General features: G+C 37.2%; 2 protein-coding genes across 7 annotated transcripts; one reads left to right on the forward strand and one right to left on the reverse strand.

Annotated features, from left to right (window-relative positions):
• Positions 1-519: 519 nt before the first annotated feature.
• LOC134822616 (E3 ubiquitin-protein ligase TRIM71-like) lies at positions 520-27,575 on the forward strand. 6 transcript variants are annotated; one of them, XM_063833782.1, is made up of 12 exons: positions 520-691; positions 16,874-16,938; positions 24,125-24,240; positions 24,465-24,548; positions 24,840-24,962; positions 25,083-25,324; positions 25,435-25,546; positions 25,702-25,854; positions 25,980-26,108; positions 26,224-26,364; positions 26,647-26,856; positions 27,017-27,573. In XM_063833782.1, the coding sequence occupies exons 2-12, from the start codon at positions 16,887-16,889 to the stop codon at positions 27,113-27,115; spliced, it is 1,461 nt and encodes a 486-aa protein (XP_063689852.1). In that variant the 5' UTR covers positions 520-691; positions 16,874-16,886; the 3' UTR covers positions 27,116-27,573. The 6 variants fall into 6 exon arrangements, with proteins under 6 accessions (XP_063689852.1, XP_063689843.1, XP_063689835.1 ...); XM_063833773.1 differs by lacking the exon at positions 520-691 and having other exon boundaries at positions 16,853-16,938; positions 27,017-27,575; XM_063833765.1 differs by lacking the exons at positions 520-691; positions 16,874-16,938 and adding an exon at positions 21,463-22,020.
• On the reverse strand, positions 2,564-4,124 carry LOC134811594 (G-protein coupled receptor 83-like). Its single transcript, XM_063818610.1, has 3 exons — positions 4,112-4,124; positions 3,095-3,850; positions 2,564-2,637 (listed from the first exon to the last, which is right to left on the reverse strand). Exons 1-3 carry the CDS (start codon positions 4,122-4,124, stop codon positions 2,564-2,566), a joined length of 843 nt encoding a protein of 280 aa, XP_063674680.1.
• Positions 27,576-27,644: the final 69 nt, after the last annotated feature.

A 27,644-nucleotide genomic window follows, 5' to 3' on the forward strand; every position in this document is an offset into this window, starting at 1 on the left:
TGGTTCAGATTTCAGATCAATGACTTGAGCCTCAATGTTCGCAGCAAATAACACACTGCTGCGATGGCGAATGGTAATATATGTAACTGTAAGGGTATTCAGTGGTGTAGTTATCTATATTACAAACCGTCTACGCTTAACAATGTGAAGAGTCGCTAGACAAGAGTGTTTAATATATGTCACTAATCATGGGTTGTGATGCAAATATGGGTCTTATACGTCTGACTAATTCATCATTAAAGAGCAGAGGTATTTTATACATATAGTACAAGAATCAAGATATAAGCTGTGAAATAACTTAAAATTTTATGTCGATACAGCGTACTTTAATTCTTATGGTCAGTTTCTTTTTATAAAATTTAAATTAAATAGCATCGATTCTTCAATTGTTCAAGTTTCTGTTGTATTTTTGATCTTATCCATTGAGCATCCTTTGATCCTTAGTAACAGTGAACTATTTTTATTTTTCAATGTGGTAGTGGTAATTTTCCAGATTTCATTCACACACTAAAATTAACCTACATGTTGATTTATGTCAGGGGACCCTTTCAATTAACAGATGTACGTGTAACGGTGTTACTACGACAGTGACTTGTCCTCAACAGCTATAAGAGATGACCATTGACCACTATCCCTCCTGCACCCTGCACCCTGCACCCTCCTGACTCTAATGTCAGCTAATACTGTTCAGGTCAGTCAGTTGATGCTTGCTTTCTGATTTAGATGCATGTTAACTTCCGACTTTTGTTGTTTATATCTTAGTTGATATAGGTAAAATCTATTGAACTTTAGTGGGTTTAGCTATTTTAAGCCCCCACCCCCAATCATGATTTTATTATAAAAGGTTTTTTTTTATTGAGAGAGGTTTTTTAGAGAGGCTGCATGATAGTGCCAAGCTTGACCAGTTCAAAAGTTTTTTTTTCTGTTTCCCCACGGCCCACAGTCCGGTGTGTGCTAACTACTGCTATCCATCGGATCTTCAGAGTATTTGTCGACCCGATAGCATTTAGGGAGTCATAACAGTATCTATAGTAGTTTTGCTCATCGTTGAACACGAGGAAATATTATTTACAAGCTTCCCTAATTATTGCCGTGAGTTTTGTCTAATAGACAGTGCAATAGCCAGGAAGCTTTATTATAAATGGCTTTTAATGAGTAAAACTTCATAATAATCTTCACTACTAAACATTTCACTACTAAACATGATGTTATGCGGCACCCCAATATTATAGAGGATGTGTGTATTAGTGGTATTATAGAGGTTTATTCAAGAAGGAGATGAGAGATACACATGGCAAAAATTAGACATAGAGTTTCATTTTTTAACGCAGGAGCCTGTACTTCCAGGATTCATCAGATATTATCTAAAAAAGTTTATGATACAAACATCAATAAATATTGATCAAATGAAATTTTTAAATCGGGGACTACTAAAAATCCCTAAATTTAAAATCGTAATCAAGAGTCAAACAATTTAATAAAAGTAACAGGGGTTTAAATAAGTTATTGGATCGCAGATAGTTGCCGGTTCCCTTTCCAGAAACCGAAGAAGTAATGAAATTATAAATATAAGATATTTTAGCGATTAAAGGTAATTGTCATCGGAAGTCAGGGTTTGAGTATCATAAGAATGCATGATCATTGATCACCATTCACCATGCCTTATCATCACCCATTCATCTATGTGTTCTATGGCTAGATGAGATGAATATGTCTAATAATGAAGACTATAATATGTGGAACTAGAAGTGACTAATTCCGAAACGGAATTAACAAAAATGGTAAATGTCAGTAGGTCTCTTTCTGGCTTGATAAATAGGCTGTTTCTTATTTAAAACCCGAGTGTCAAATGAAATAATAAAACATTTTTGTTGCATATTCGATAACTTCATTGTCTGAACATGACTCCAGAAGTGTTTTAACGCATAATTAAAAAATGTCAGCATATGCATGTCTCTTTTGCTTCAATAAGGCGTTGGATCAAAATTTTATAGAAGCCTTAATCAGCAAAAACTTGCGTTTGGCTACAAGATAGTGCAGTGCAAGTGTTGAGTAAATATAACGGCAACTATTTATTATTCCCATTTCATCAGGATTTCAGACAATGCCTCTTCAAGAAGAGAGGTGAAAATGTTGCATAAAGCCCTGTATAAGTATAACACATTACCAGCAAGGAAAAGTACAAAATAATCCAGGAATATGTAGATAGTTGGTTAGTTGACAAATGTCATATGAATTTTAATTAAACAATCTGTTATTGTCAATTTTCCTCGCGATATTATTAATATAATATATTATGTAACACTAACAAATCCGACAAAATCAGGGTAAAAACAAAACGGATCTGAGTAACAAACTCAAAATAATGCGCTATAGTAAATCGTAATAAAGTTCAAATACAGTACTTCTCTGAATTTGATGATTTGATTTGCTCATTTAGTATTCTTGTCCTTAAACGAGGAGGGTGAGCATATATAAGGCTTCTTTTGATTCAACCCACTTGTTTAATGTTGACAATGGTTGCTGTAGTGATACTTGTTGCTATAGTGATACCCCGTAATGGTCAAATTGTTGTCTGTTGCATCCCGTTTCCTTCGTTTACCGTGTTCGGTAAGTCCGCTTCTACCACTATGACACCTGAAGTGGAGTGGTAATAAGGTGCACTTTATTCAAATCATTTGGGTAAATATAGCAAAGTGTAACAGACTGGGCAGATGAAAATATTTGAGCAAACATGCCAGGAATTTTTATAATTTGGGTCAAAGAAGCGTGTATTGGGATGTACCTTCCCCAACCCCATACTACGGGTTATTACCGTTGTTAGTGCCAGACCTGCCAGTGTTCGGTGCGAGTACATAAGATATATTCTCCCAGTTGATCTTGGACCAAAGAAACCGTCTAAAACTGGGAACTGTCAAACTGTAGATGTAAAAGTTGCTGATGGTATTGAGGGAGAGAAAGGACACGGCCACCCTGAAGTAGCCGGTGTGGAAAAAACTGTCCGGCTCAAACGAAGATTGCGCAAAACGATATACCGCGTACGGTAACACTGAAAATGAGTAGATAGAAGCCGTAAGAACAGATAACAAGATACCCTGCCATCTTCTCGTGCCTCCACTTCTTTGAGCCACCCTCCTGGCTTTGCAGAGGTACAACACCAGCGGCACAGTAGACATGGCTGTCATGAAAGTGGGCAGGTAAATGAGTATAGAAGTCATTAGTGGAAGGAGCCATCTCCAAGTGGCGGAGTTGAAGGCATAATCGCAGAGGAATATTCTCTGGTCAAACATTACATCATTACTGTCCACGATTAGAAACATTATTGGCAGACCCAGTGAGAAAACCCAAATGGATAAGCACATAATATGGGCCTTCTCGGCGGTAAAAGATCTCTGTTTGTTAGGTGCCTTGAGCAGCAGAAGTCTGCTTGTAGTCATAGCGCAGATGAGCATGATGCTCGCTGAGTTAGCACAGTACACGGCGTAGGGCGCAAAGTAGCACCACGTGCTTCCCAACACCCAATCATCGAACATGAGAGACACCATGACTGGTATAACATTGTTGGTAGCGACCAGTATGTCACACACTGCTATGTGCTGGATCACCACCGTAATAAACTCGTGCAGCCGGAACGCTCGGTACTTTATAGACGCTATCAAGATGGTCGTGTCGCCGATGAGAGAGGAGAGGACGACGAACACGTAGTAGCTAGTCCATAGGTATCTGACACCGTCGTTTGGTATTCCGTAGAGGGTTTTGTTTGAGAAGTTGTTGTTGAGCAGTTCAGCAGGGAGACGACTGTGAGAGGGGATCAGGACTGCCAGGGCTAGGTTGGTTATCCTGCTAGATCCTGTCGTGGGGCAGGTCAGATAAGTACCAAAAGTAAATACCAAAAGTAAACGAAAGTAAGTTCCATATCAAATTACATTATTATAGTTGCGTCATAGAACGATGATCTAAATAACTGAATAGGAATTTGACCCTTCCAAAAGGCATGTGTTGATTCAATAAGGCCTAAAAATAAAACATCGACTAAACAAAGGCTGCTTACTAAACCGCACGGTTGAACGGAGATGCCGAGTAGAATGTCACCTAATTAACATTCTAGTACTCCCGTCTCGCATAACAAGATTCGTAAATATCGGTACGAAATTGCACTCAATACAAACATTACAAAAAGCATCCAAGGAAAATAAAAAGGGAAATTAACGAGGGGGAAAATATAATCGACCTGTGCCAGGTATTAATAATTAGGTTTTATGCCGTTACAGTTAAGCCGACTATCATATTATCGGCAAGGTGTTTATTACGTACGGAAAATTTTGTTGGGTAACTTCCGATATTTTTGTCCATATTATTGGTAGCCCTAGGTGATAGTAAGAAGTGTGCTTAGTTACTATAATTACAGCAAAAATGCAGAGGACGTCATATTATCAAAAAGGATTTCATATTGTCACTGAGTTCATTTTATTTATAAATTTCTAATTTCTATCGATAAATCACATAAGACAATGGCCGACAATTCCCTGGCCGACCTCAACAAAGTCTCAATTATAATAAAGCTGTTCTTATAGAACTTCACGTATTTTCCAGCTTCTTCAGTGACGTGCGGTTAACATACAAAGTACACTACTATGAACATTGTTGTGGCTACTAAATTAATATATATTAGGAAATTATCCAAATTAACTTCACATAAAACCCTGATATTTCTAGCTAAGGGTAATAAAAGACATAGAAAGCAAGAAACCAGCTCACAACTTCAAATTGAAATGCTAAATTTGAGGTATTTTTACACCGGAAGCCAGAATAATTATCTTATTTTTCTAGTAGTAGTACTACATCACGGCAGTCATGTTTGAAGTTTAAAACCACACCAGGTCTAGTACTACATTGTTCCACAAGCTGAGTCCTATTTACTGGGATTAAGCGGGAGAACTCAGAACAAGTACTTTAAAGTTCGACTGCTCACATATTTGGCAGAGTAACGGTCCAGATGACGGGTGCCCTTCAAACCAGCTGCAGATGCAATCTTGCACAAACTGTCTTAACCAGTAACTCTCAATTAATTCACCCACTCTCGCAATTACGTAAGTAAGTTGATTGTCACTGCATGTTGTAGACTGTCTTGCCAACTTATTCGTAATGGTGATGATAACCGCATTTTTCACTGTTAACCGGGTCGTTGTGAGCAGAGATATACGCGTACCAATGGACTCTAGCATTGGAAAATGGGTCTATGTTATTATCTAATCAATTATCGCCTGTCCACTAATGTCTACAATTCTAATATAGACGTAAAATTAAAGAATTCCTGGCGAAAGGACGATGCGAACAAATAGTACGTAGACAGATTTGCAATGTTGCTGAGCGCAATAGCAGATGTATTGACAGATTTGAGGACTGGGGGTTCAAAATATACGAATCAATTCAAAGTTGAATTAGGTCAATGCTACAATAGTATATTCAAAGTCTAGCATGTAGATCATATTGACGCTCAGTCAGTTCAATGACGTTGAGGGGCAACTTTTTCACCGACTTGCAAATTGTTAAGCATATTTCATGGCTATATATCCTACTTCCTGTCTCTTATCCAGCTCCGGTTAATTTTCGACCTCTAATTCTGTAAATTCCACCAAAACAAGCCCTGATCCTACAACGGATCGGAATTTGAGTCGGCTCCTAGTTTCTTAGGTAGGATTCGATGAAAGCTCATGTTATGCGTTATGTAGCGAGAAAACGCTCAACATAAAACCAACGCTCATGTATAGTAGGGTTTTTTATACAACTGGCTGAGCTGAGAACGAAACAAAAGCCAGGAATTCTTGACGAGAGGATTAGGAGAAACCCAGGATTCATGGGCAGTGTTGGAAGCTGTATCAGTCAAAGGGCTAAGGACTGGTTTGCTTTGTGGACAACCTAAAGTCTAATTATTATGCACAAGTCCGGTTGCCCTGTTAACTTTTCCAATTTCTTGGAAGCTAAGTGATGTTATCGTACGACCTCTCCCTGAACTAATAATCGAATTAAAGCCAAATAATTTGTTCAAACACATCTAAAATCTATGACTTTATCTATACAAAAATTCATGGACGTTCGATAACATTTTTACAACTTCGTCCGAAATTGCTGTGCAAATTCTTCTCCTAGAGAAATATGAGAGAGGCAATTGTTAAACTTATTTTTGAAAAACTCTATCTTCAGATTGGGCCGAAATTTGTCGAACGAATCTCCTAATGCTTACAGCTTAAACGTCGTTAGTCCAATTTATCTAATTCTTTTGCGGTGAATTACCCCAACTTTGACCGGTCGGCTCAGTGCCCGCTCAGTAATTTAGATTCCACCTTGTACAACGTCAAATTCCTCAACGAATTCTTTAATTCCGCGTTTAATATCAGAAAATTATCAGAAGTTGAATGTTACTTCATCTGACTGCTGTTAGAGGCTTGTCAGCTGGGAGACAGCGGTGTTTCACTGTCAAGAGCTGACTTTTGTTCTATTGATCTGGATGAAGAATTACAAGATGTTTGGAGAATACTATGATAGTATAATTACAAGATAAAGCAATTGGCGTTGATTTTGATCTTTATTAAGTTTAACTGCATTATAATCACCAATTTACCAACAAATTCTGCATCGAAGCATTTATATTAATATACTCTTGTCGAAGCAAAGAATTTACCGCTAAAACTATGACCTTATTAAGATAAATTTAAAGCTGTCAATTCTCGGAGAAAAGTTTAAAATCTCTGATCTACAAGTGCTACTGAGATCCCATCTCGAGAATCACACAGATTTAAACAGATTTTAACAAAAAATCTGCAACTAAAACAACAGCATCAAACGCTCAGGAAACCAGAAAATTCTAGAATAATAATAATGTAACTATAACAGTATAAGTATTAGTAATAAAACTGCATACGACTATCACGAGGAGTGTTATATAACTTGTAATCTGTAATAATAATGAAGAGTTGAAGTGTTAAATAGCGACCCGGGCAGTGTACCCTTAACTGAAAGTAAACGAACAGAGCAGTAAAAATTAGAGTTCTCGCGGGCTTTATCGTGATCTACGCAAGTTAGGAAGACTGAAATAGTGATGTGTAATGAAGTGGGTGTATGAGAGTAATATGATGAAGAGTACACAAAACAATGTTTCGAGGCCTGATCTCCAGCTAGAAAAGTTGGGTTATGATGACGACGCTGGCCCTGAATGTGGGTTTTTAACAATCTCGCTCCTATTGTCTCTTTTTTCCCACTTTTATTGTCTCTACAAATTCCCGGTATGTGATATAATTACGCTCCAAAGCCTTGTGAATTTAGATTATATGTATACATATCTGCTAAATAATCCTAATGCTAGTGCATGGAAAACCCCAATGATATAATTCATAGAAAACATGCTAAGTTACAGTAGTGCCGGAGCAATGTAGAATCTGGAGATTCAAGTTCTGTACCTTTCAGTAACAGTGTGAACTATAAAAGTAGTGTCTAGCTGGAAACCTAAGAGGCTGCACTCGGATGAGTGCTTGAATTTTTAAACTTTTGAACGTTTAGCTCCTGTAGCCTATTTACTGCCTTGCGCATGTGTTTCGCCAAAATTTTGGCTGTTTACCGAAATATTTTAGTGGAGTCATATATTACAAAATTCAGTCTCCAAGTTAAGAACTCTTTTTACTTTAAAAAGAAGCCACAAAAATTCACGAGAAGACATCGAAAGGTGTGAAAGCCTTAATTTCAATGTTTTGGAGATTTGAGCGATGCTTAGTTGTTAGTCTCAGGATATAACGTAGAGAAGACCAAGACAAAACAATTTATGAATGTCATTGTCGTTCGATATTACAGGTTTCTTGGCCGAAAATTCCTTTAAAAATGAAGTCTGATATTTCTCAGCTCAGAAACATTTAAAAAAAAGACTTGTCGTGAATGACAATTATAATTAATTGATCTAGATCATAGACATTCATATTATAATCACTCTTATAATATCTATATTATAATTTAAACTTGACGAAATTTCCCCGGCAACGGGGACATAGAAGAAAAAACACCGAAAATCGACCTCAAAATGACCCTCTGGTGAAATCAAACCCAGCTCGCAAATGGAGTTGAAACCTCGCCATTTTTAGCAGGGTTGTAGAAAAAGGATAGGAATAGGCTATAGCATTCTTAGAATTTTGATTTAGGCTTTAGATTTTTTATAATTACCGTCGGAAGTGAGGTAAAATAACCGTTAGAATAATGTCGTTATTTTAGCAAAGGTTTACTGCGCTGTTGCGTAGCAACGTTAAAATGCACGTGCGCGAGCAAGATCATCTTAACTACGCGCGTTGTTATGCTGTATGCTACGTCATAATTTCAAAACTAGCTCACATTTACGCTCACGCTATGACTTATATTCATAACTTTGGTTGTGATTGGTATTTTTTGATGCGGTAAAAAGTATCGTTTTGGGAATCCGAATACTAACAACGCTGTCGCCATTGTTAGATAAATTCCATTATGTCTACAGTATAACAGAGCTATATGATGAAGAGAAATTAAAACATAACTGATTTTTAAAATTTCCTCGAACAAAGCGTCCTATAGTGTCCTTTAATAAAATTTTCGACTACAGCGGATTTCAACGCGCGGTGTTATGCTGTAAGCTACGTCAGAATTTCACAACTAGCTCACATTTACCCTCATGACGCTTTATACCTATATATATTTATAACTTTGGTTGTGATTGAAATTTTTTGATGCGGTAAAAAGTATTGTTTTGGGGCTATATGATGAAGAGAAATTAAAATATAACTGATGCTTAAAATTTCCTCGAACAAAGCTTTCGACTAGCGGCGGGTTTCTAGTACCTTATAATCTACTCTGTTATTTGTGACCATGGGAGTGTATAACCTGAAATTAACTGATTGATAGTAGACAGACTTGGACCGGGTTTGTAGTATCATACTCAGTGCAACAGCTAACCACGGACTTACTTATCCCGGATCATTAGATCAGCTTAATTCTGGACTTTTTCCAAATCCAATCAACTTATTTCCGGCTGGATTTCCATTTGTTTTGATCGAAAGTCGAAGTTTGATTAACGCTCAAACATTTCAAAAAATCTATCGAAATTATTCAGTTATAGAATCCGAATGACAGAGCACTCAGCATCACTGTTGGTGGAAAGAATTGTGTTGCAAAATTTCCTGTGTCGGGGCATGCAGCGATTAAACAGCATAATTTAGTAAAGACTGCAAAATATCTAGCATAAAACTGGTACGGATGTTGCTAATATCCGTAACATGGAAGTTATATTTATATAACTCAAATTATGAGAAATACCAATGATAATTTGATAATTGAATAAACTGTGAAGTCTTATGAACGGTGGGAAAAATTGCGTAGAATATTCTTGTTCAAATGTCAAAGGTGTAATGAAAAATAAAACTAAACGAATGGTCATGACAAGCAGAACTTTCATTTTGCTTAACAACATATTTATCTATTATGAGAAGTTCGTACGGTACGTACTTTTTAAAATGGCTGTACCGTACGTACTAATAAAATTGGTTATAAAGTACGATAAATGGGTTTTCGATGGAAGTTCGACTTTCGTGACAAAATAATAACAGGAACACTTGAAATGGCGCTACGGGTGCACCTAAACTTATGTCGCCGCATTCTTATTTCCATCATTAGAATAGTATGACTGTACGACGTACGTACTCCTATTGAGTATAATTATTGCAGTTATTCAAATTAATTTATTGTCTTAAAAATTGTTTAATTCGACTTAAGTATTCACTGGCACCAAAATCGTGGTTTGAAAATTGCATGCATACCTGCCAATTTTACAACAATAGAAAAATAAGGTAAAAAAGGGCACCATTTTTTCAGAAAAATGTTCTTTAAAGGGGTATAGGACACTAGGGCGTAGAAAACAAAGGCGGTAGACGCAAGAGCGGAGGACACAAGGGCGTAGGAAACAAGGGCGTTACTTTCCTAAAAGGCTGGATACGAGGGCGAATCACATGATTCATTTTAGTATGAACACGAGGGCGGAAGAAAAACCGTCCTAAATATTAATGGTCGTTTTAACTGAGAGGATTGATGGTTTGAAATTGAGTGAACACACCTCAGTGAAATTCGTCTACCCAAAGTAAATACCCGTTTTGGTACGTACTACCCCTAAACCCGGGTAATCGTAGCATCAGCGACTGCGATATTTTAAATGCCAAGTTTGTCACATGAACACCTAGGCAGTGTTTGATTGGTCTTAGCATGTTACCAAACCCCAAAATATGCTGCTGAGTTGGCTGAGATATTTAAGGAAAATCTCTCAATTTTTGGTTCGTTTAAATCTGGGTGATTATTTGTCACATCAATATGTTTTGTTTCAAATTTACACGTGAGTAGATCCAATTCTTCGAGCTAATCTTTACCTCAACCAGACTGTTGGTAACATTAAAAAAAACCCGTTTGTCGATGTTAAAGTGATTTATGTGATTCGCCTTCGTGTCCGCCCTTTTAAGAAAGTCCTTCGCCCTCGTGCCATCCGCTATTGTGTCTATCGCCCTTGTGTTCTCCGCCCTGATCGTGTTCAGTTCCCCTTTAAAGTGGTTGTACGGTACGACGTACCAATAAAAAACCTCGTACCGTACGTACTTCAAGCCGGGTACGGTACGTACTTCTCATCTTAGAATAAAACTAAACGAATGTTCATGACAAGCGGAACTTTCATTTTGCTTAACAAAATATTTATGATATGTAAATTAATATGTAAAGTCTTTTACCATGGTTCATTTCCCGTGATGGCATTGCCAAATTTAGGGACTGTACCCACAGAAAATAAAACAACTAAAGCTGTAAAGTGTACAGGTTGGCAATGTAGAAGTATAGCAAAACGTGCAGTAATACGATTGTACGTGCAGAAAAACAATTGCACGTGCAGCAAAACAGGTATCATGTCAACAGCGGTAATTATCTAAAACGATTTTTGCTGATTTTATAACATTTTTCTATTTTCGAAAACATTATTGACACAAAAGGAATCTCATGTAGCATATATACATACTATAACAATTGAAACAATAGAAATCGGTGGGCAAATGAGCTGTTTTATAAATTATTGATAAAAAATACCAATCACCGATGATTGGTATTGTTCTATGTATCAATTATTCATGAAACGGTTCGTTTGCCCACCGATTTCGATTCTTTCGATTGTGATTAAAATGTTTCTGCTATCTTTGGAACTGGAGCAAAGCAACTGATCATGATCAGTAATTTATTACTATCGTATGTTATAGACATTAATAGGTAGGTACATAATGGATCATGGCTATGACGACGATCATACAGATGCTGTATTTTGGAATACAATTCGGATTCCCGCCTACCAATATCATTAGTATTTATTACTGATAACGAAAAATCCGTCATTGCATTTTACAAATGGATAATAATGATCCAGACCTACCAATATCGTTAGTATTTAGAATTGTCATTAGTAATTTACAAATGAATGATAATAAGCCTAAATGATAGTGAAGCACCCGAATGATATCGATTATCGAAGGCTGGACAACAAAAGATTGACGCTAAACCTAAAATATGTAATAAGACCTCTCATGGTGTTTGACACCCTAAAATTCTCAGCCATCATCTCGAGCTGAAGCTCTATGGATTACAACAATATGAATAGCTTAGTTACAGCTATCAGCAGAGGGTACGAAATCATACCTAAATGACAGATCTGAGAAGCTGTACATCAGAATAAGCTAGAAAAGGACGTCAGAGCGGACGAAGCCGGATCAAGGGTGGGTATGGAGATCTGGCAAAGTAACATGTACGTATGAACTGGCCTATATGACTTGATTAAGGGCCAAATAGCTGTGTGATTTGTGAATTATCATTTATGTCCCGGAACATTAGTCCTATAATTGTCGCTAGATCAACTCAACAAATGGTTTCAAATCTAAGCAGGGTTATTTATAAAAATGGTAAAATTTCTCCGCTTCTACATTGATTATAAGGAAAGAAAATGTTACTAAAGTACTACAAGTTGTGCCCGCTTGTAAAATCAATGTGACATCCACGCAACTGTAAGTCTCTGCTGACCTCGCTTAACTGCAAACTCTCTGGGTAATTTAAAAAGTTCGTTGATATTACTGAAAGATCATTAATCAATGAACTAAATAAGTTACTTCGATGTCTTACTCCCCTAGTCCTACCTTTCGAATTATAAGAAATGGCAAACTTAAGATGTGAAATACAGGAATATGTACATAATATATAACTCTCCCGGAAAGTTTTCTGTTATTCTGAGGAGAGTGTGGTGACATAGTGTCATTGTTTGAGAAGGTAACAAATGACAGTAATCGTGGAAAGGTTGTGCAGCAAGCAATTCTGTTACGGTACATGACCGTGATTCTGGGATGTACTGGTCGATGCTGCAAGCTGATTGATTAAGCGCTGTCACGTGTCGAAATATCCCTCGCCAATTCACCATAATCGGCATCGGAAGATTTCTAATTTAACTAATGATGAATCGTCAAAAACGAACTTGTTTTGACTCGAGAAAGCGATAAACATGACTATCGGCGGTATGGGCTACCAGACAACTTCCCCTATTATAAACTTTCCTAGACAGGCTTTAGAAAAACTCGAAACTATGAAATACTTGCGGAAGAATAGGGTAGGAAACAATTTTACCTACACTAAAAGAAAGAGGGAGCTGCACCTGGTAGCAGCTGGACAGACGTACAACTCCTTCGTCACGAGTTTCAAAATATATATATATAATCACAATCCCCAGCAAACAAAAACTCAAATCAATGACTCCAAAACTCAGATCGTGATTCTCAAATCCATTGACGTGTCTCTGTCCTTCGAGACAATATCAGCTCCCAACTGTATGCGATTTAACCTTGTCAACACGATTTGTATTGTGTGCTGACAAGAGATATGGCGAATCTTTGGCGCCGTTTCCGGGATTCTTCAAGAGGGTGCCAGTTCGTTTCAAGTACTTAGACATGTAACCTTCATTGCAAATTGGCAATTTGCATGTGTTAGATACTCAGTTAACGCTAATGGCTCTACAAGATACGATGATACTGAATATGAGGCTATGATACGCGTCCTGGCTGAAGTTGGACACGTGTCGGGGCCCAGGATTGAACTGCCTTAAGGCAGTGTGCCAGGCACGAGCAAATATATACCTCAACTCTTCCTTATACAAATACTTTGTATATTTTAGTTGCTTCTACAGAAGTACAGATACAATACGAAACTAGATCAAAACCACATCAATAGTAATCGTGGGGGCACTGTTGGGGGTAAAAGTAACAAAGTTGTTTCTTGTTTCTGGGTTTATTAGTGGTTCCGCGTTACATTTCATAATATTTGGGTTGCTTTCAGCTGTTGGGTCCTACAAAAAATTCGTTACAAGAAAATGCACTTATTCAAGATAAGAAGATAATAAATGATCAAATTATTTATTGACGGGAGTACTCGTGCCCACTACTCTACACTTACATCCTGTCTTACTTTATAGTTATCCCGCAAATGGCTCGAGCAACAGTTCCTTGTCAGCCAGTTGCTTCTTTTGTGGCTGCTTAGTTCTTTACGATGTTTAATATCGGGGAAAGTCAAAGAAACGTTGCTACAATCATCCTCAATCAGTATAAGCCGCCATTTGGAATGTTCCGAATCATGATCGGTCACAGGATTCTAAAAAGTGTGGAAACCGGCCTTTGCTTTAGTCTTAAAAGTTCTGGGAACAATCTCTAAAGTTAATCATGTCATTTATGGCATCGTAACTCATGTTGATCGTACGGGTACATTAGTGATTCGAACTCCAACCTCTACAAGAAAATCCTTTCGCTCAAAAGGTTTGCAAGTGCTTTAATTAAAATCTTATCGTGAAAGTCGTAGTCAAATCGGTAATTTATAATTCATCATTCATCATTAAAAATAGCTTTGAAGTTATAACTTCCACTTACTTCTTAACGCGCAAGGATTATAAATTATAATTCTGTAACCGCTTATGGCCAAACATTGGGAAGAAGGCCCGGCACTAATAGTAATCGCTATGCTCAGCTGCTTTCTGTGGCTGATATCTCCACTGTTGACCAATTAAAATTTAGTATCATCAAGTAAGTCACCATGGTCCGAAACAATAACGGTACAAGATCAAAGAAGTTCTCTGTGAATTAAACACTTTTAAAATTTAAATGATTCACAGCAAGATGCATCGAAATCTCTATAACAGAATTTCAATCAACAAAACGGATCATACACTTTAGTAAGTTTATCCAGTCTGTTTTGCTTGAACTTGAAGGTCGACTCTCTGAATTAAATCTAGATTTTCGATCATCACGATCAGAGGATTTTATCATTTATCTCTCGTCTCCTGAAGTAAAGAGTTTGCCGACATTAGATTTAAAATATACAGCGCTGCTCATATACTGGAAAGTTACAAGATCTAATAAGGTCGTGCCCCTCCCGTCCACATGCAGTGCATGCTATATCTCTTCTATACTGTACCGAATCACTTGCTATATCAATATTTGCTACTTTTTGCTACCTTCTTTCCATCGTTCTGTCAATTCTGTTGCTATAGTGGTGCAAATTCAACTTTTTATCAGGGCATTAAAAGCTTATTTACAGCTAAAATTTTCGAGTCTGAAAAAGGTTAATAGAAAGAAAACATGCTATATTCATATTTGCTACCTTCTTTCACCTTTTTATTCCATCGTTCTGAAACCTTTGTTACCCGATCCCATTCCCAGTTATAACAAGGCTGAATACTCGATTTCTGTTAGCTAATATCTGATACTAATTCTATTTTAGTTTTACTTTGTGGTACAACTGACCGCTTCATAGTAATTATACTGCTGTAGCTTCCAGAATAAATTTGAATGCGGTGCTTATGTTAATTTAATTTGTTGAATAAGAACATACATCATTTAACGGATATTTTTCTTTCAAAGATTGTTAAACCTGCTTGTCAACATTGATTCGAATTCTTTGACAGAGAATTAGTGAGATAAATGTGGCTTCGAAATTAAAATGATAGTTAAGAAATAACAGTTTGCATAACATTCTTCATTTTGCACTTGTTGGTGTAAAATCAGAAGTCATAACAATTGATGATATAACTGAATTCGATATGAATTCAATATTTTGAAAGTCGTGAAAAGAGGTTTTTCCTATCTGTTCGATACTTCGTGGTCTATAACGTGAGTTATGAGTTACCTAATTTTATATGGTGACAAGAAAGAAAACACACAGATGAGGCTTCAAATCTTCCATTTTAATTTAAGTCTTGAGAGTCTTTTATATGTATGAAATGTTCACTTTGACAAGCAAGATTCGTTTATCTAAAATTGACAGCTGTTGTACATTATTGAAACAATTGAAAATGAAATCAGCGGGCAAAAGATTCCTTTCATGAGAACGATGAAAACATCGAATTGTTATTATCAGTATATTATATAGGGTCTAAGTAAGAGGTGTCAACTGCCTAGGCATCAAACCTTGGCATAGCAGTCGGTAATTATCTTCTGGCCCTAGTGACAAGTAGAAACGGAACGTATCTACAAAAGTAGAAGAATTTTATTATGTTCATACAAGAGAAATGGCTTGCAAAGCAAGAAAGGAAGTTTATTTTACAGTATTCAGCAAATAACTTAATAACTATAACAAAAATCTTATACTCCACAAACTCAGCTCAATCTAATCAAGTAATCATAATCGTTAATCAGAAACTCAACTTAATGGTTAATCAATCAGTATATTATTACTATGCTCTGGGAAACGAGAACAACACATAAGTAAAATATTTCATCAGGTACAAAAATTGTCAAAAAATTGTAAAAGGTATTCATAATTACTTAGCAATTAAAAACAACATCAAATTTGCTCTGAGGAAAAACTTCAGCAAGATTTTTGTTTTGATCTAACTGCGGCTCAAAATTTTAAAATCAACATCACCAATCTCAATCATTATTTATATATAGTTACAGTCATTTGACAGATCATATTTTCTCATTGACATACGACTTGAAGTCTGTGCAACGGATCTGCATCACTAGGCGACATAGCATAATTCATAAAGCACCACACACTACTGCGTCATTAGTACAATTATTTCCGCGGAACCACCAGGATAGCTTTATGTCCCCTGATAAACCAGATATCGAATAACAAGATCCGTACCTTCTTCTCCGCTCGCCACTTTATTGCAAGCACTTGGTACTTTGGTCATGTTAAACCTGACCAAACCTTGAAATTGCATTACTTTAACGAGTTGCATTGATCATCAATTAACCAATCTTGATGTACACTGTTAACTTGACAAGATGGCGCTTTAAAATGTCTACTTGTCCGGCTGACCGTACTGGAGGTCTCGACCACCTGCCTATTATGCTGACTTGACCCGCAAGTTTGAGGCTGAAAGCCAAACGAAGTAAAGTAGTGAGCTCTGTGCATGCAGCGGTCTTCTCGATTGTGACGGCACAAGATGTGTTAATCCTTTGTGATATAATCGTTGCTGTACGTTTTTTGCTGTAACAAGTTTGTGTTGTTGATACAATTAGCTGTTTTTAAAAATGTGATACGACTTTCGGACATTTAGGTTGCATTGAGACAAATTTCAAAGATGAGGATCGGGAACGGTGTTGGGTTTTGGCACAGCAATTACAGCTAGTAGTTAGGCCGGTCTGCTGTGACAACAAGAAATAGACTTGTGTTATATTGCCCGTTTAACTACAAGTCACAGTTAGTTGGCGGACCTAATAGCAATTGACTATCGAGGAGACTACCTTGTTTTCAGGATGATTGTTGTAAGTGTAACATTACATTTGATACAGACACTGTATTTCAGCTAGCCTGATAGGATGATGGTTACGAATGTTCAGATTCTTCCAGCCTCTCCCGTCATCCCTCCTGGTAAGTCTTAGGAACAAACGACTTTTTATTTCTACTCACCTGCACCAAACATTAAAACAGATTAGGGTAACAAATATTTTCTTAAATCTAATATTAATGCAACATATGTAATATGATCATAGCGACTATGATGAGAAAATTGTTGGTCGCGTAGTATAGATTTTGGGCAATGTTTAAAGTGCAGCTGTGCTGGACCGTGAGTTAATAACATCTGTCACAGTCTTTGTTGCTGACAACTTATAGTGACCATCTAAATCACATCATCTCTGCATTAATTTGACCCTAGGATTTGTTCAAGATTATTGTGAATGATTTGACCCGTAGAGGTTTAAAATTTAACTCTTTGAATGATCTTAATAAGCTTAAGATATTAGCCGATGATAGAGTTGCTTGGAGAAACAAATTTTTATTCTAGCTGTCTTGATCTGTACTGATCATCATTTTAGGATGTCTTGATTTCTTTTAGGGGGTTTGAATATTTTAATGGTGTAAACAGTTTCTTAATAATGACCCTAGGATCGAGCAATTAGTATCATTATGATAAACGTCGCCAGTAGGTAATATAGCGTTTGCTATAATGCTATGATAGGAGCAATATGTTGTTAGTCTTAGTTTTTTGCTGCCTTATTTGGGACCAACGATTAATAATCTTAGTTTCAACTTCAAGCAGTCCTAACTCCTAAAGAACTTTTTGCCTGCCTTCATGCCTAAGTGTTCATCACTCTACATCTCAAGATATTGTTATATAACTATAATATATATATATATATTGTTATATAACTATACAAGATAAAGAAGGGTTGTGTAAGATACAACTGCAAGCTTGTTTATTATCGACCTTGACTGTAATAATAGAGATGAAATCTCATCATGCGAAGCATCCCGGAAAGATGACGTAGGAAAGTGTAAACGCGATTAGATTGCATGCAAGGTGGTCAATCAAATACTAATAATGTTGAAGTTCTCTAACAACAAAGAAAGCCCGCCAGTGCCATATTGCTTCCGTTGGCATGGCCTGAGAGAAATTTTCTGATTAAAGTCACAATTATTGGCGCCGTTTAGCCTGGTCGGTACTTTTGTATTTTAATTCTGCAGAGTTTGGAAATGGTTTGTGCTCAAGAGGCATGATCTAGCAAAATCATTTCTCAGACATCCGTGATCCGGAGCCGATAGTTTTAAAATGGCGTTGATTACAGCTGATTATAATGCCGATTTACAACTTTAACTTCGCAAGTTTTTTTACTTGTAGTTCATCACTTCGACGTGCAATAGAATTTAATTGATTCACGTTGTTCCGAGTATACTTTCGTGCTTATAAGCTTGTCACAATCGAGGGCGATACCGTTCTATTAGTTTTTGCTTTAAAGTTATTAAGAAAAAAGCACAGTCAACATGGAGATAAAAATATAGTTACTTTTACTTTAACAGCTTTTTCCTGCTTGATATCGTCCATTTATTGCTTGATTGTTTGGCCTGGTCGGTACTTTTGTATTTGAATTCTGCAGAGTTTGGAAATGGTTTGTGCTCAAGAGGCATGATCTAGCAAAACCATTTCTCAGACATCCGTGATCCGGAGCCGATAGTTTTAAAATGGCGTTGATTAAAGCTGATTATAATGCCGATTTACAACTTTAACTTCGCAACTTTTTTTACTTGTAGTTCATCACTTCGACGTGCAATAGAATTTAATTGATTCACGTTGTTCCGAGTATACTTTCGTGCTTATAAGCTTGTCACAATCGAGGGCGATACCGTTCTATTAATTTTTGCTTAAAAGTTATTAAGAAAAAAGCACAGTCAACATGGAGATAAAAATATAGTTACTTTTACTTTAACAGCTTTTTCCTGCTTGATATCGTCCATTTATTGCTTGATATCACTTCTTGTTTTTCGTTGTAAGCTGGAAGTTTGAGTTTCAGATATATCCCTCGGGCCGTTTTCAATTTGTTTCTTAGAAAATATATTTCTCGATTTCTCCTATTGCATATATGGCTGCACTTCAATTGACTCTAGTATTGATATCGTTTCAATGGCTGTCCTTCCTGATGGTACCATTCGTCATTCGTGGTCAAAGATATGGTCGAAGGGAAATATGGACTGATTTTAATGTACATAAGTCATAAATCAATTTCCAGGGTCTAAATACCTTTTGAATGTTTTAGCGTGATTAAAAGCTAAATACTTGGGTATAGAATTGAAACGGGTACAATTTAAGATGGAACGGTTTTGACCAAACAGTATTTTAGACATGTAGTGCAATAATATCGACTGTCGTTGTCAACTTACCTTATCGGATATAAATAAAAAATATGAACGTAGGGCCTCCAGCGTCTTCGTAATTTCTGTCAAATAAAGTCCGATAAGGTACTTGCACAAAAACAGCTGTTTAAGATTATGATTGCCATACTCTTCTGGTATAATTATAGACCAGACAAGTATGGTGGTATTGTAACTATATCTGATTTAACTTAATTAATTTAATTTATAGGATAAAATATTTGGAATCTTCCCTATGGTAGCCCTCCAGGCTCCACGGTTTTTGATTTTGGGTATAACATTGTAACAACGACATCTCAATAGCTGGCTATGAAGTAGCTATTAACCATTCAATTAATCATTTGATTAATCAGCCTTCAACTTGTTATTCAACAGAATAACTTATTATTCAAAAGGCTAACTAGTATATCATCAATATCAAAAACAAAAATGGTCAATAGGTACCTAGTTGCCATTATGGACAACGTCCATCTTATCGAACATAGTGGTAATTTGAACTATGGCCGACTAATATAGGCGGTATGGTAATTTAATGTTTGATGCCGAAGAGTACGTTGAGATGAATAATATACGCATTGATTTTATTCCACTATTTTTTCGCATTGCAATCACATGAATAAATTGTAACTGTCATTACTTTTTTTAATAACAATTCCGATACTCATAATAGTCGCAATCGCATGAAAAATTGTTACTATCATCAATTTTTTATAATAATTCCGATACTCATAATAGTTGTAAACAGACAATTTATTAATGTTATCTCCGATATCGTTACTTGTTGCTAATGCTAAATTTGTAAATATTCCATTTTAACTTGTCACGTGGCGACGATATTTATATTTTCTTCACCACCTCTTTTCATCACGAATACACGATCACTTTCAATGACACAGGAATATTTACAGTCACAATCGCCACCGGTACTTCTCAGATCTCACAAAGTCTCATGGATAAATGTTATCAGTATCCATGAATAAGGGTGCCCTAATTCCGGGGAAATGTGTTTTTGCGACATTACGGTACAATCAGCTCAAGTTCATTGTTCAGCACAAAGAGTTTGAATCCATAATTAAAAGTCTTCCTTCTATGCTTGTCAGCGAACGCGTGCAACAATTTTTAATTAGCAACATTTACAAAAACACTATCGACCTCAGGAAAAATTCATTGCTTTTTTATGTCCGCTCTCGAAAACTAGTTTTTTCCGATATCGTATTAATTTAAACTTGCAAAGGATCGTTTCATCTGCCGCTTTCCGGACTTTCAAAGCGTAAAACTTTTCCTGAATCAAACCGTGAACTGACAGTACAAGTGAACAGTGGCTGACCGACTGCACTCTGGCGACTTACTGCAAACAGACCGCGACTTAAGTGACCACACTAAACACTTGTATTAGACATGGAGCGGTCTGAAATGTTGATTCAATTGAATAATGAATAGGTGCTATTATCAAGTCATTTATATTGTTACATAGTTTTTATTGTTAGTTCATTTTATCGGCGATCTTATCTGGCCAAGATAATATATAGTGAGTATTTAATACTTTTAGTGATCCTAGCCGACCTCAAATTTTAATAAACTGATGGAAATTGTCCCCATGATGTTGTTAACATCCGAGAGACTTCTCTCGAATGATAACTCATACTGAACTCTTTTGATTAAGCAGTCTTACCTGTCAGAACTACAATATTGCGACTATAGCTACTGTCTCAGGCCTCAAGCAAAATTTACGAAGATCTTTCATCTTAACCATTCAGGTCTAAAATGATAAAATCAAGAAAATAGGTGGCCGAATGTCCTTAAAATGTTAACAAGAAGACAAACAATAGAATCAAACGTTCTAGTAATAAAACGTGGGAAGTCGATACTAAAAGTTTAGGTGCTCGGTGTTTTGTTCAAGATATCTAATAGTAGTATTCTACCATATTTCTTTATCTATACATAACAGCTTAAAAACAAAGCAATCGTAGTCGGATATTTCAATTCCGTCTGCAGTTACGTCATGAGTGAGCCACAATAGAAGTGGTCTGTAACTACTTGTTGTTAACTCACATGTACACACGTGAGTTCTGATCTCTCCGCATGAGTTAAATCATGAAGTTTGGCTCCAATTCATGTAAACAAGACGTGAATTAAATTTTACAATTTCTCTTGCAGTTGAAGACAATAGTGCTCGGTGCACCAATTGAATCACTTCCTCCGCAAGTTTAATGCTTATTGCTTACTGATAGTAGAGCTTTTGCAAACATAATACCGATTCGTGGAGCACTTTAAAGTTTGTTTTAAGAACAGTCGTCCATCTAACAAAAGGTGGGTTGTGACGCGGCTACATCCTGATGCTCCATCTGCGAATTTCCTGGAGAAACATTAACTTGAGAAACCTGGGAAGCAGATCTGATGAGGTCAAAGCATCGCCTGTTAAAACAGCCCCATCATCTCAGACCTCGTCTAATCACCACGTCCTGCATCCAAAAACTGCTGTTTAAACGGACCACGTGACAGACACGTGACAGAAATACCTGCTTGCTGTGTAACAACGGATCATCAATATTATTGAGCTAGTGATCGCTGCTGGTGTACTCATCTCATATCGCACTACTACGGCGACTCTGCACACAAATTGTTTGAATACGTCAAGTTTTGTGGTGTGAAACTTTCTTATTGTTGGATCAGCTGTTTAGTTAAATATGTCTACAGCCGCAAGTCACGTGGTCTTACCTCGACTCAAGAATTTCAACCAGGTTTCCTTTGTGGCCAATGCTGTCACATCGTCCGCAGACAAGATGAAAGGGGGTAGGGGTAAAGGTGAGTGGTTAGATCCATGTTTGTGTATGATGGCTTGTACTAGCTGCAGAACTTGCGAAATTAAGGTACAAGGGTCCTCTTACCTGGGGATCCTAGGCTAATAATATTCATAAAATAGGGTCTAGCCCTTGGAACATTCTAGCAGATATAAGATACAATTCATGGGATAGAAGCTAGGTTTATAAATAAATATTTTATAGCTGAACTGTTGTTTGTTAAACTTATCGTGTGTCGTGCGTTTTAAGTAGCTTACCCGGAAATTTGGCAAGCTTGTAAAATTGTAACAAAACAAGAATTGCGCCCGTTGTTTCGTTTTGGCGGACGCTAGACTTCCATTTCACTAACTATAACTATTAATATAACATTATAAGCTCTAATCAGCTCACCTTATAATAATAATATTGAAACATCAGTACACTACGCGTGCCACGTTCAAGTTGGGCGTATTACAAAATACTATACATTACTAGTATACATCAAAATACGCTCGTGCCGCGCATTCATCGACCACAGACTAGCTATACACCACATCTCCGCAAGCAATCCTCGCGCGCGTGCGCGCGGCAAGTTGACATGGTAACGAACGGAAGTAAGTAAGTAAGTAAGCAAGGAACACGACATATATTTGACCCACCTACTGCAATCCCCGAAATCCACGTTTTTCTGCAAAAACCTCCATTCGTAACCTTTCACTATTGCCTTTTTTCAAAAGGGTGAAAAGGAAAAAATGAATAAAAATGCATCGCCTTCACTTGATTGGACATAAGTTCGTATTGTTTACCTGTCAGTGGAATGTAAATCATCCGTATTAATAAAATGGTGATAACGTCTTGACTCTTGAGAGAAGATGTTCAGTGTCACCATTGAAAAGTGTAATTTTGATCTCTTAGGAAGTTCAAGACTGAAAATAGGTGTTTAAATTCCTCCTGGACGGTAAAAATCCAGAAATAACTGACTCATGACTCGGTAGGGGGTATTATTAACAATAATTTCAGCAAGTAACCTACGTTACAAGTTCACGATATAAATCTGACTAGTTGGCATAAACTTGAGAGTGCCGACCTCACTCTTTGTTTGATTAGATTTAGTTTTGTCACACTGACTGAAGTGTGAAGTAGTTGAGCCACTGTTCACTCTAGACTGACTTGACTTACAATACACGGTGTTGTAAAGCACACCTACAGTAGAATCATGACAACAACAATATCTTCAACACTGCCTCCTCTGGATCGGCTTGATACCGTGGCCACGGCTAACACCTCCGTGAAGCTGAACCTTAAAGCAGCAGCCAAGGCGGCTAGAATCGCTTACAGGTGGAAGAGTTACTCAAAGGATGGCAGAATGAAAGGTGAGGAATGAGAAGCTCCATTTTTGAGTGCGGACTGCGGAGAAGGTAAAATTTTATTGGCTTGTTTCACCGCGGTTTCAGACGGCGCCTTATGGAAATTGGAATGGCTGCTCGTTAGAATGTTATCTAATTTTGGCTTGTTGGCCTTGGATTTATTAAAATTCTTCAAAATGAATGATGAACATGTGGCTGATATGATACCTGTACCGGTGAAAATAGATTCAGCACTATCACACACTTATCACTTATCCAATCAACTGCCAATTCTTTCCATGATTAGCAAGACGTGATCTTAATAGCGAAATACTTCATACATTTCCGATCATGCACTATACACTACACAGTTCACATCTATCTACATTTTAAAACTTGATATCTAAAAACGTCTGACTAGATAATGTCAAACACTTTGCCAGTCATTGCCAGCCCCTGCTCCCTGGTAGGCGGCAACCTTACAACCGTCCCTAAAAGTGTAGGCGGTCTTGCCAACGGGTTTACCAGACCACCACCCAGTACCCCGTCTGTTCGTGTGAGCCTGAGGAGTATCGGTAATGCGGCTAAGTATGCTTATCGGTGGAAACGGGCCGGTCTCGCAACGGACGAATTTGGCAATAAGATAGGTCGTAGTAAGTTTTGGAGACTACTAAGGCTATTTGCGATTTTTGTTGTAAACGTATCTTTTAAATTTAGTTTTACCATCAATTTTGGTCTAGTAATAATTTTGTGGCATTTGAATTGATTTTCCTTTTATTTCAGTGAACAAGGGACCGACGATTGAGGAGTTACGGCAACAAGCCTTAGATAGAGCTAAACAATCTATGTACAAAGAAAGTGGAATAATAATGGGAAAACTGAAACGTTTAACTTGCTTGGTAAGTTCTTAATTTCGACAGAGAACTTGCACTAATAGTAATAGTAATAATAATGTGTATTTAAACAAATTCAAGTTCCTTTCACTTGCTTATTGATCAAAGTTGATCATAATAAGTGAATTAGATTTTCCTAAGAAGGACAACACATTCTATAAACAGTTTTTTATATAAAATTCTCATTTTTGGATTAACCACGATGATATTATACTAAAATTCGAACCCAGGTCGCAAATATGAGAAGGGAAACCGATATTGATGCAGAGTACGTCAGACTGGAGATAAAGAAACTCACCAAACGAGCAATTCAGGTGATCATCACGTTTTCTAGATTACCATTCGTGTCGTTTGTACTTGTAGTCACTAGTCATCTATTGTGGTATGACATTTTAGAGGCGATTGCTCATTGCATGCATACATTTTTTTGAGTTCATCATAACGTTCTAGAAACTCTCAAAAACTTAGTCTTAAAGTTGAGTTTTGAAAGAAAATTGCAAACGTTTCTCTTGACGTACGCTGTAACCCCTTTTGATCGCGCGCCGAGAGGTATACAACGTGTAGAAACGTTTCTCAGTATACTTACTCTGGATTCAATTTGCCAGGAGATTTACGCTAGGGAGGAGGAGCTGTTAGAGCAGGTAGATAAACTAGTGAAAGAAGCTAACACCACTCTTGATGGCCAGTACAAGCAACTCTCTAACCTCAAAACCCAATTCAATTCCAAGGTCAGTCGATTTACCAACTTATACTTTTATACGATAGGAAACTTGAAATTGAAAAAAAGCTAAATTAACATTTACATAGCGATAAATAAGTCAATTTAGGTTAACTGCTGACATTTTCAGGAGATGGTGTGCAGTGAAAGACTTGAACAGGAGATTGATCACGAAGTTCTGAAAACCCCTGCCCCTCTAATAACTTACCAAGAGAACGTTCAACAAGCCCTGAACTTCCTGAAAACCAATGAGGCTAACTACAAGAGAAGATGGGTGGGGTTCAGGACTGCCAACGAGCCGAACTTTAAGAACACTGTCAAAGTGCTGGGATTTGTTGGAATATCAGACCCCAGAGCAGTCAGACCTTGGAGGTTAGTACGGTCAAAAAGCTACTGGATTTTCACAAATAAGATTTAGATGAGTAGAGGCAACCTTTTTGATTGATCTAGAATGGGCGTTAAAATAAGTAATTACCCGACAGAAGTATTGGAAAAGAAGGAATAGAGTACGGACAGTTTAGAGGACCCGTTGGGATCGATGTTAGCATGAGAGGGGAAATTGCCATCTCAGACTTCGAAAATCATCGAGTACAGGTGATCAAACTATAGCACATATTTATTATTTATCGCAGACATCAATAATAGTTCTAACTTATTTAGTTCACAGATTTGACTCGCCATTATAAAAAAACAATATTTTTATAACAGATTCTTTTCTCCAATATAATACGACTAAATTTCTTTCGCAGCTGCTTGATAAAAACGAGGAGTTCAAAGGAGTGTTTGGAAGCAAGGGATCAGATTCTGGTAGCATGAAGGGGCCGAACGATGTTAAATGTGATAAGGATGGTCGATATGTGGTGGCGGACACTTTCAATCATAGGATCTCATGGTATGATAATGTAAGTAGACTTCCACTAATCACCCAGTCCTGAATTGTTCCTTCGTAGGGAATGTTCCATTTATAATGATTCACGAAAGTGGTCCTCTTCCATTTGCTCATTTGCTAACGCCGGTATTATATCAGAAATTGGAGCACCTACAAAGCATAGGAAGAAAAGGAAACAAAGCAGGAGAGTTTGACAGACCTAGAAGTTTGGCTATAACCAGCGAGGGTAACATTGTGGTGGCGGACACTGGAAATCAACGTGTCCAGGTAAGCCAGCAGGAGTGCAAGGGAAAACAGTGATTGTTCCGTTATTGACATTCTTGTGGATACAATTCATAATAATATGACCATTTTGACATGTTATTTATTCTACTGATCACAGGTATTCACGGGAGATGGGGAGTATTTGTTTGCGTTTGGAGATCTTGGCAAGGGTCCAGGCCAGTTCAAAGGACCACATGGACTGGCTGTTGATCACAAGAACAATATCTACGTGGCTGATCTCTACAATCATCGCATCCAGGTACTGTACACTGATAGCATTGTTTTTCAGTCAATAAGATACTTTAAAATCAGTCCAGCATTGTTATTACAAGTGCACTGCTTGCCACTAACTTTTTAAAGCGTGAGACAGTCCGAGCACGTATAAGTCGTGATAGTTTGTCGTGAGTGTAAGATATTCACTGATAATAGAAACATGCTAAATTAAAATAGTGAGTGGAATATGCGGTATATCTAACAAGATGATTATAATGGTGCATGACACTGCACGACACCCGATAATATCGTTAAACACATCTCTTAGGTGTTCGACGAATCAGGAAAGTTTGTCAGATCGTTCGGGAAGGAAGGACGGCTGGAAGGCGAGTTATCAGAACCACGAGCGATAGCCTTCACTCCGTCCACCTCGCCGGGGGAGGCAGGTAACCTTCTGGTGGCAGAGATGGAGAACCAGAGAGTTACTATGTTTAGCGACGATGGACAGTACCTCTGTATTTACGGGGACTCTTGTGAGGTATTATATTTACTAGCCACCAGGTTTTATGTTCATTTTGTTCTTGATCAAGGGCTCTAAGGAGTTACAGTGCCCCAATTTGGAGTGCAAAGTGTTGACAAATAATAAGTCAAGAACTAAAAGTTGTATCTAAAACTAACATGATATTTGTGTTTTGCAGGAGAACAGTTCGTTTGGTTGTCCAAGCGGAGTAGCAGTTGATTCAGAAGGGAGAATATTTATCAGCGACTCAAAGCTCAATGTTATCCACATTCTCTGAGAACCAGAATGAGATAAGTTTTCGATATCTCTCTACTGTTCAGAGAGGTGAATTTGTTTGATTGATAAGATGAAAGAGTGTAAAACACAAACCTAATTCATTGGTGATCGTTGTTCAGAAAAGCTCATTAAAATAGAGGGTGTAAGATGACGGAGAGTGATCTTAAGATCTTAGTTAATCGACACAGATGAACTTTACAAAGGACTTGCAAGCTGAATTTGTCAGAAATTGACCGAGGTCAACCAAATGCATTCAGATTCGTGAAGTGCAGAACTATTGTTTTAGAACTAGACTGTTGTTTTAGAACTAAACTGTTTTAGATGTGTGGAATAGTAGGCTACATGAAAGGAATACAGGAATATCAGTATCCTTGAATTTTGCGAGGAAACCGACCGTGTAAAGAATGTATAGTGCTGTAAATATATTCATTTTTTTTCAACAGTTGATAACATTTTTTCATCGTTCTTGTTTTAGGTATTGTAAAACTATCTAAAATAAATAAATTCTAACATTAACATTTAATAAGGGA

The sequence above is a fragment of the Bolinopsis microptera genome, chromosome 1, assembly GCF_026151205.1.
Source record: "Bolinopsis microptera isolate Bmic1 chromosome 1, MBARI_Bmic_1.0, whole genome shotgun sequence".
Lineage (NCBI taxonomy): Eukaryota > Metazoa > Ctenophora > Tentaculata > Lobata > Bolinopsidae > Bolinopsis > Bolinopsis microptera.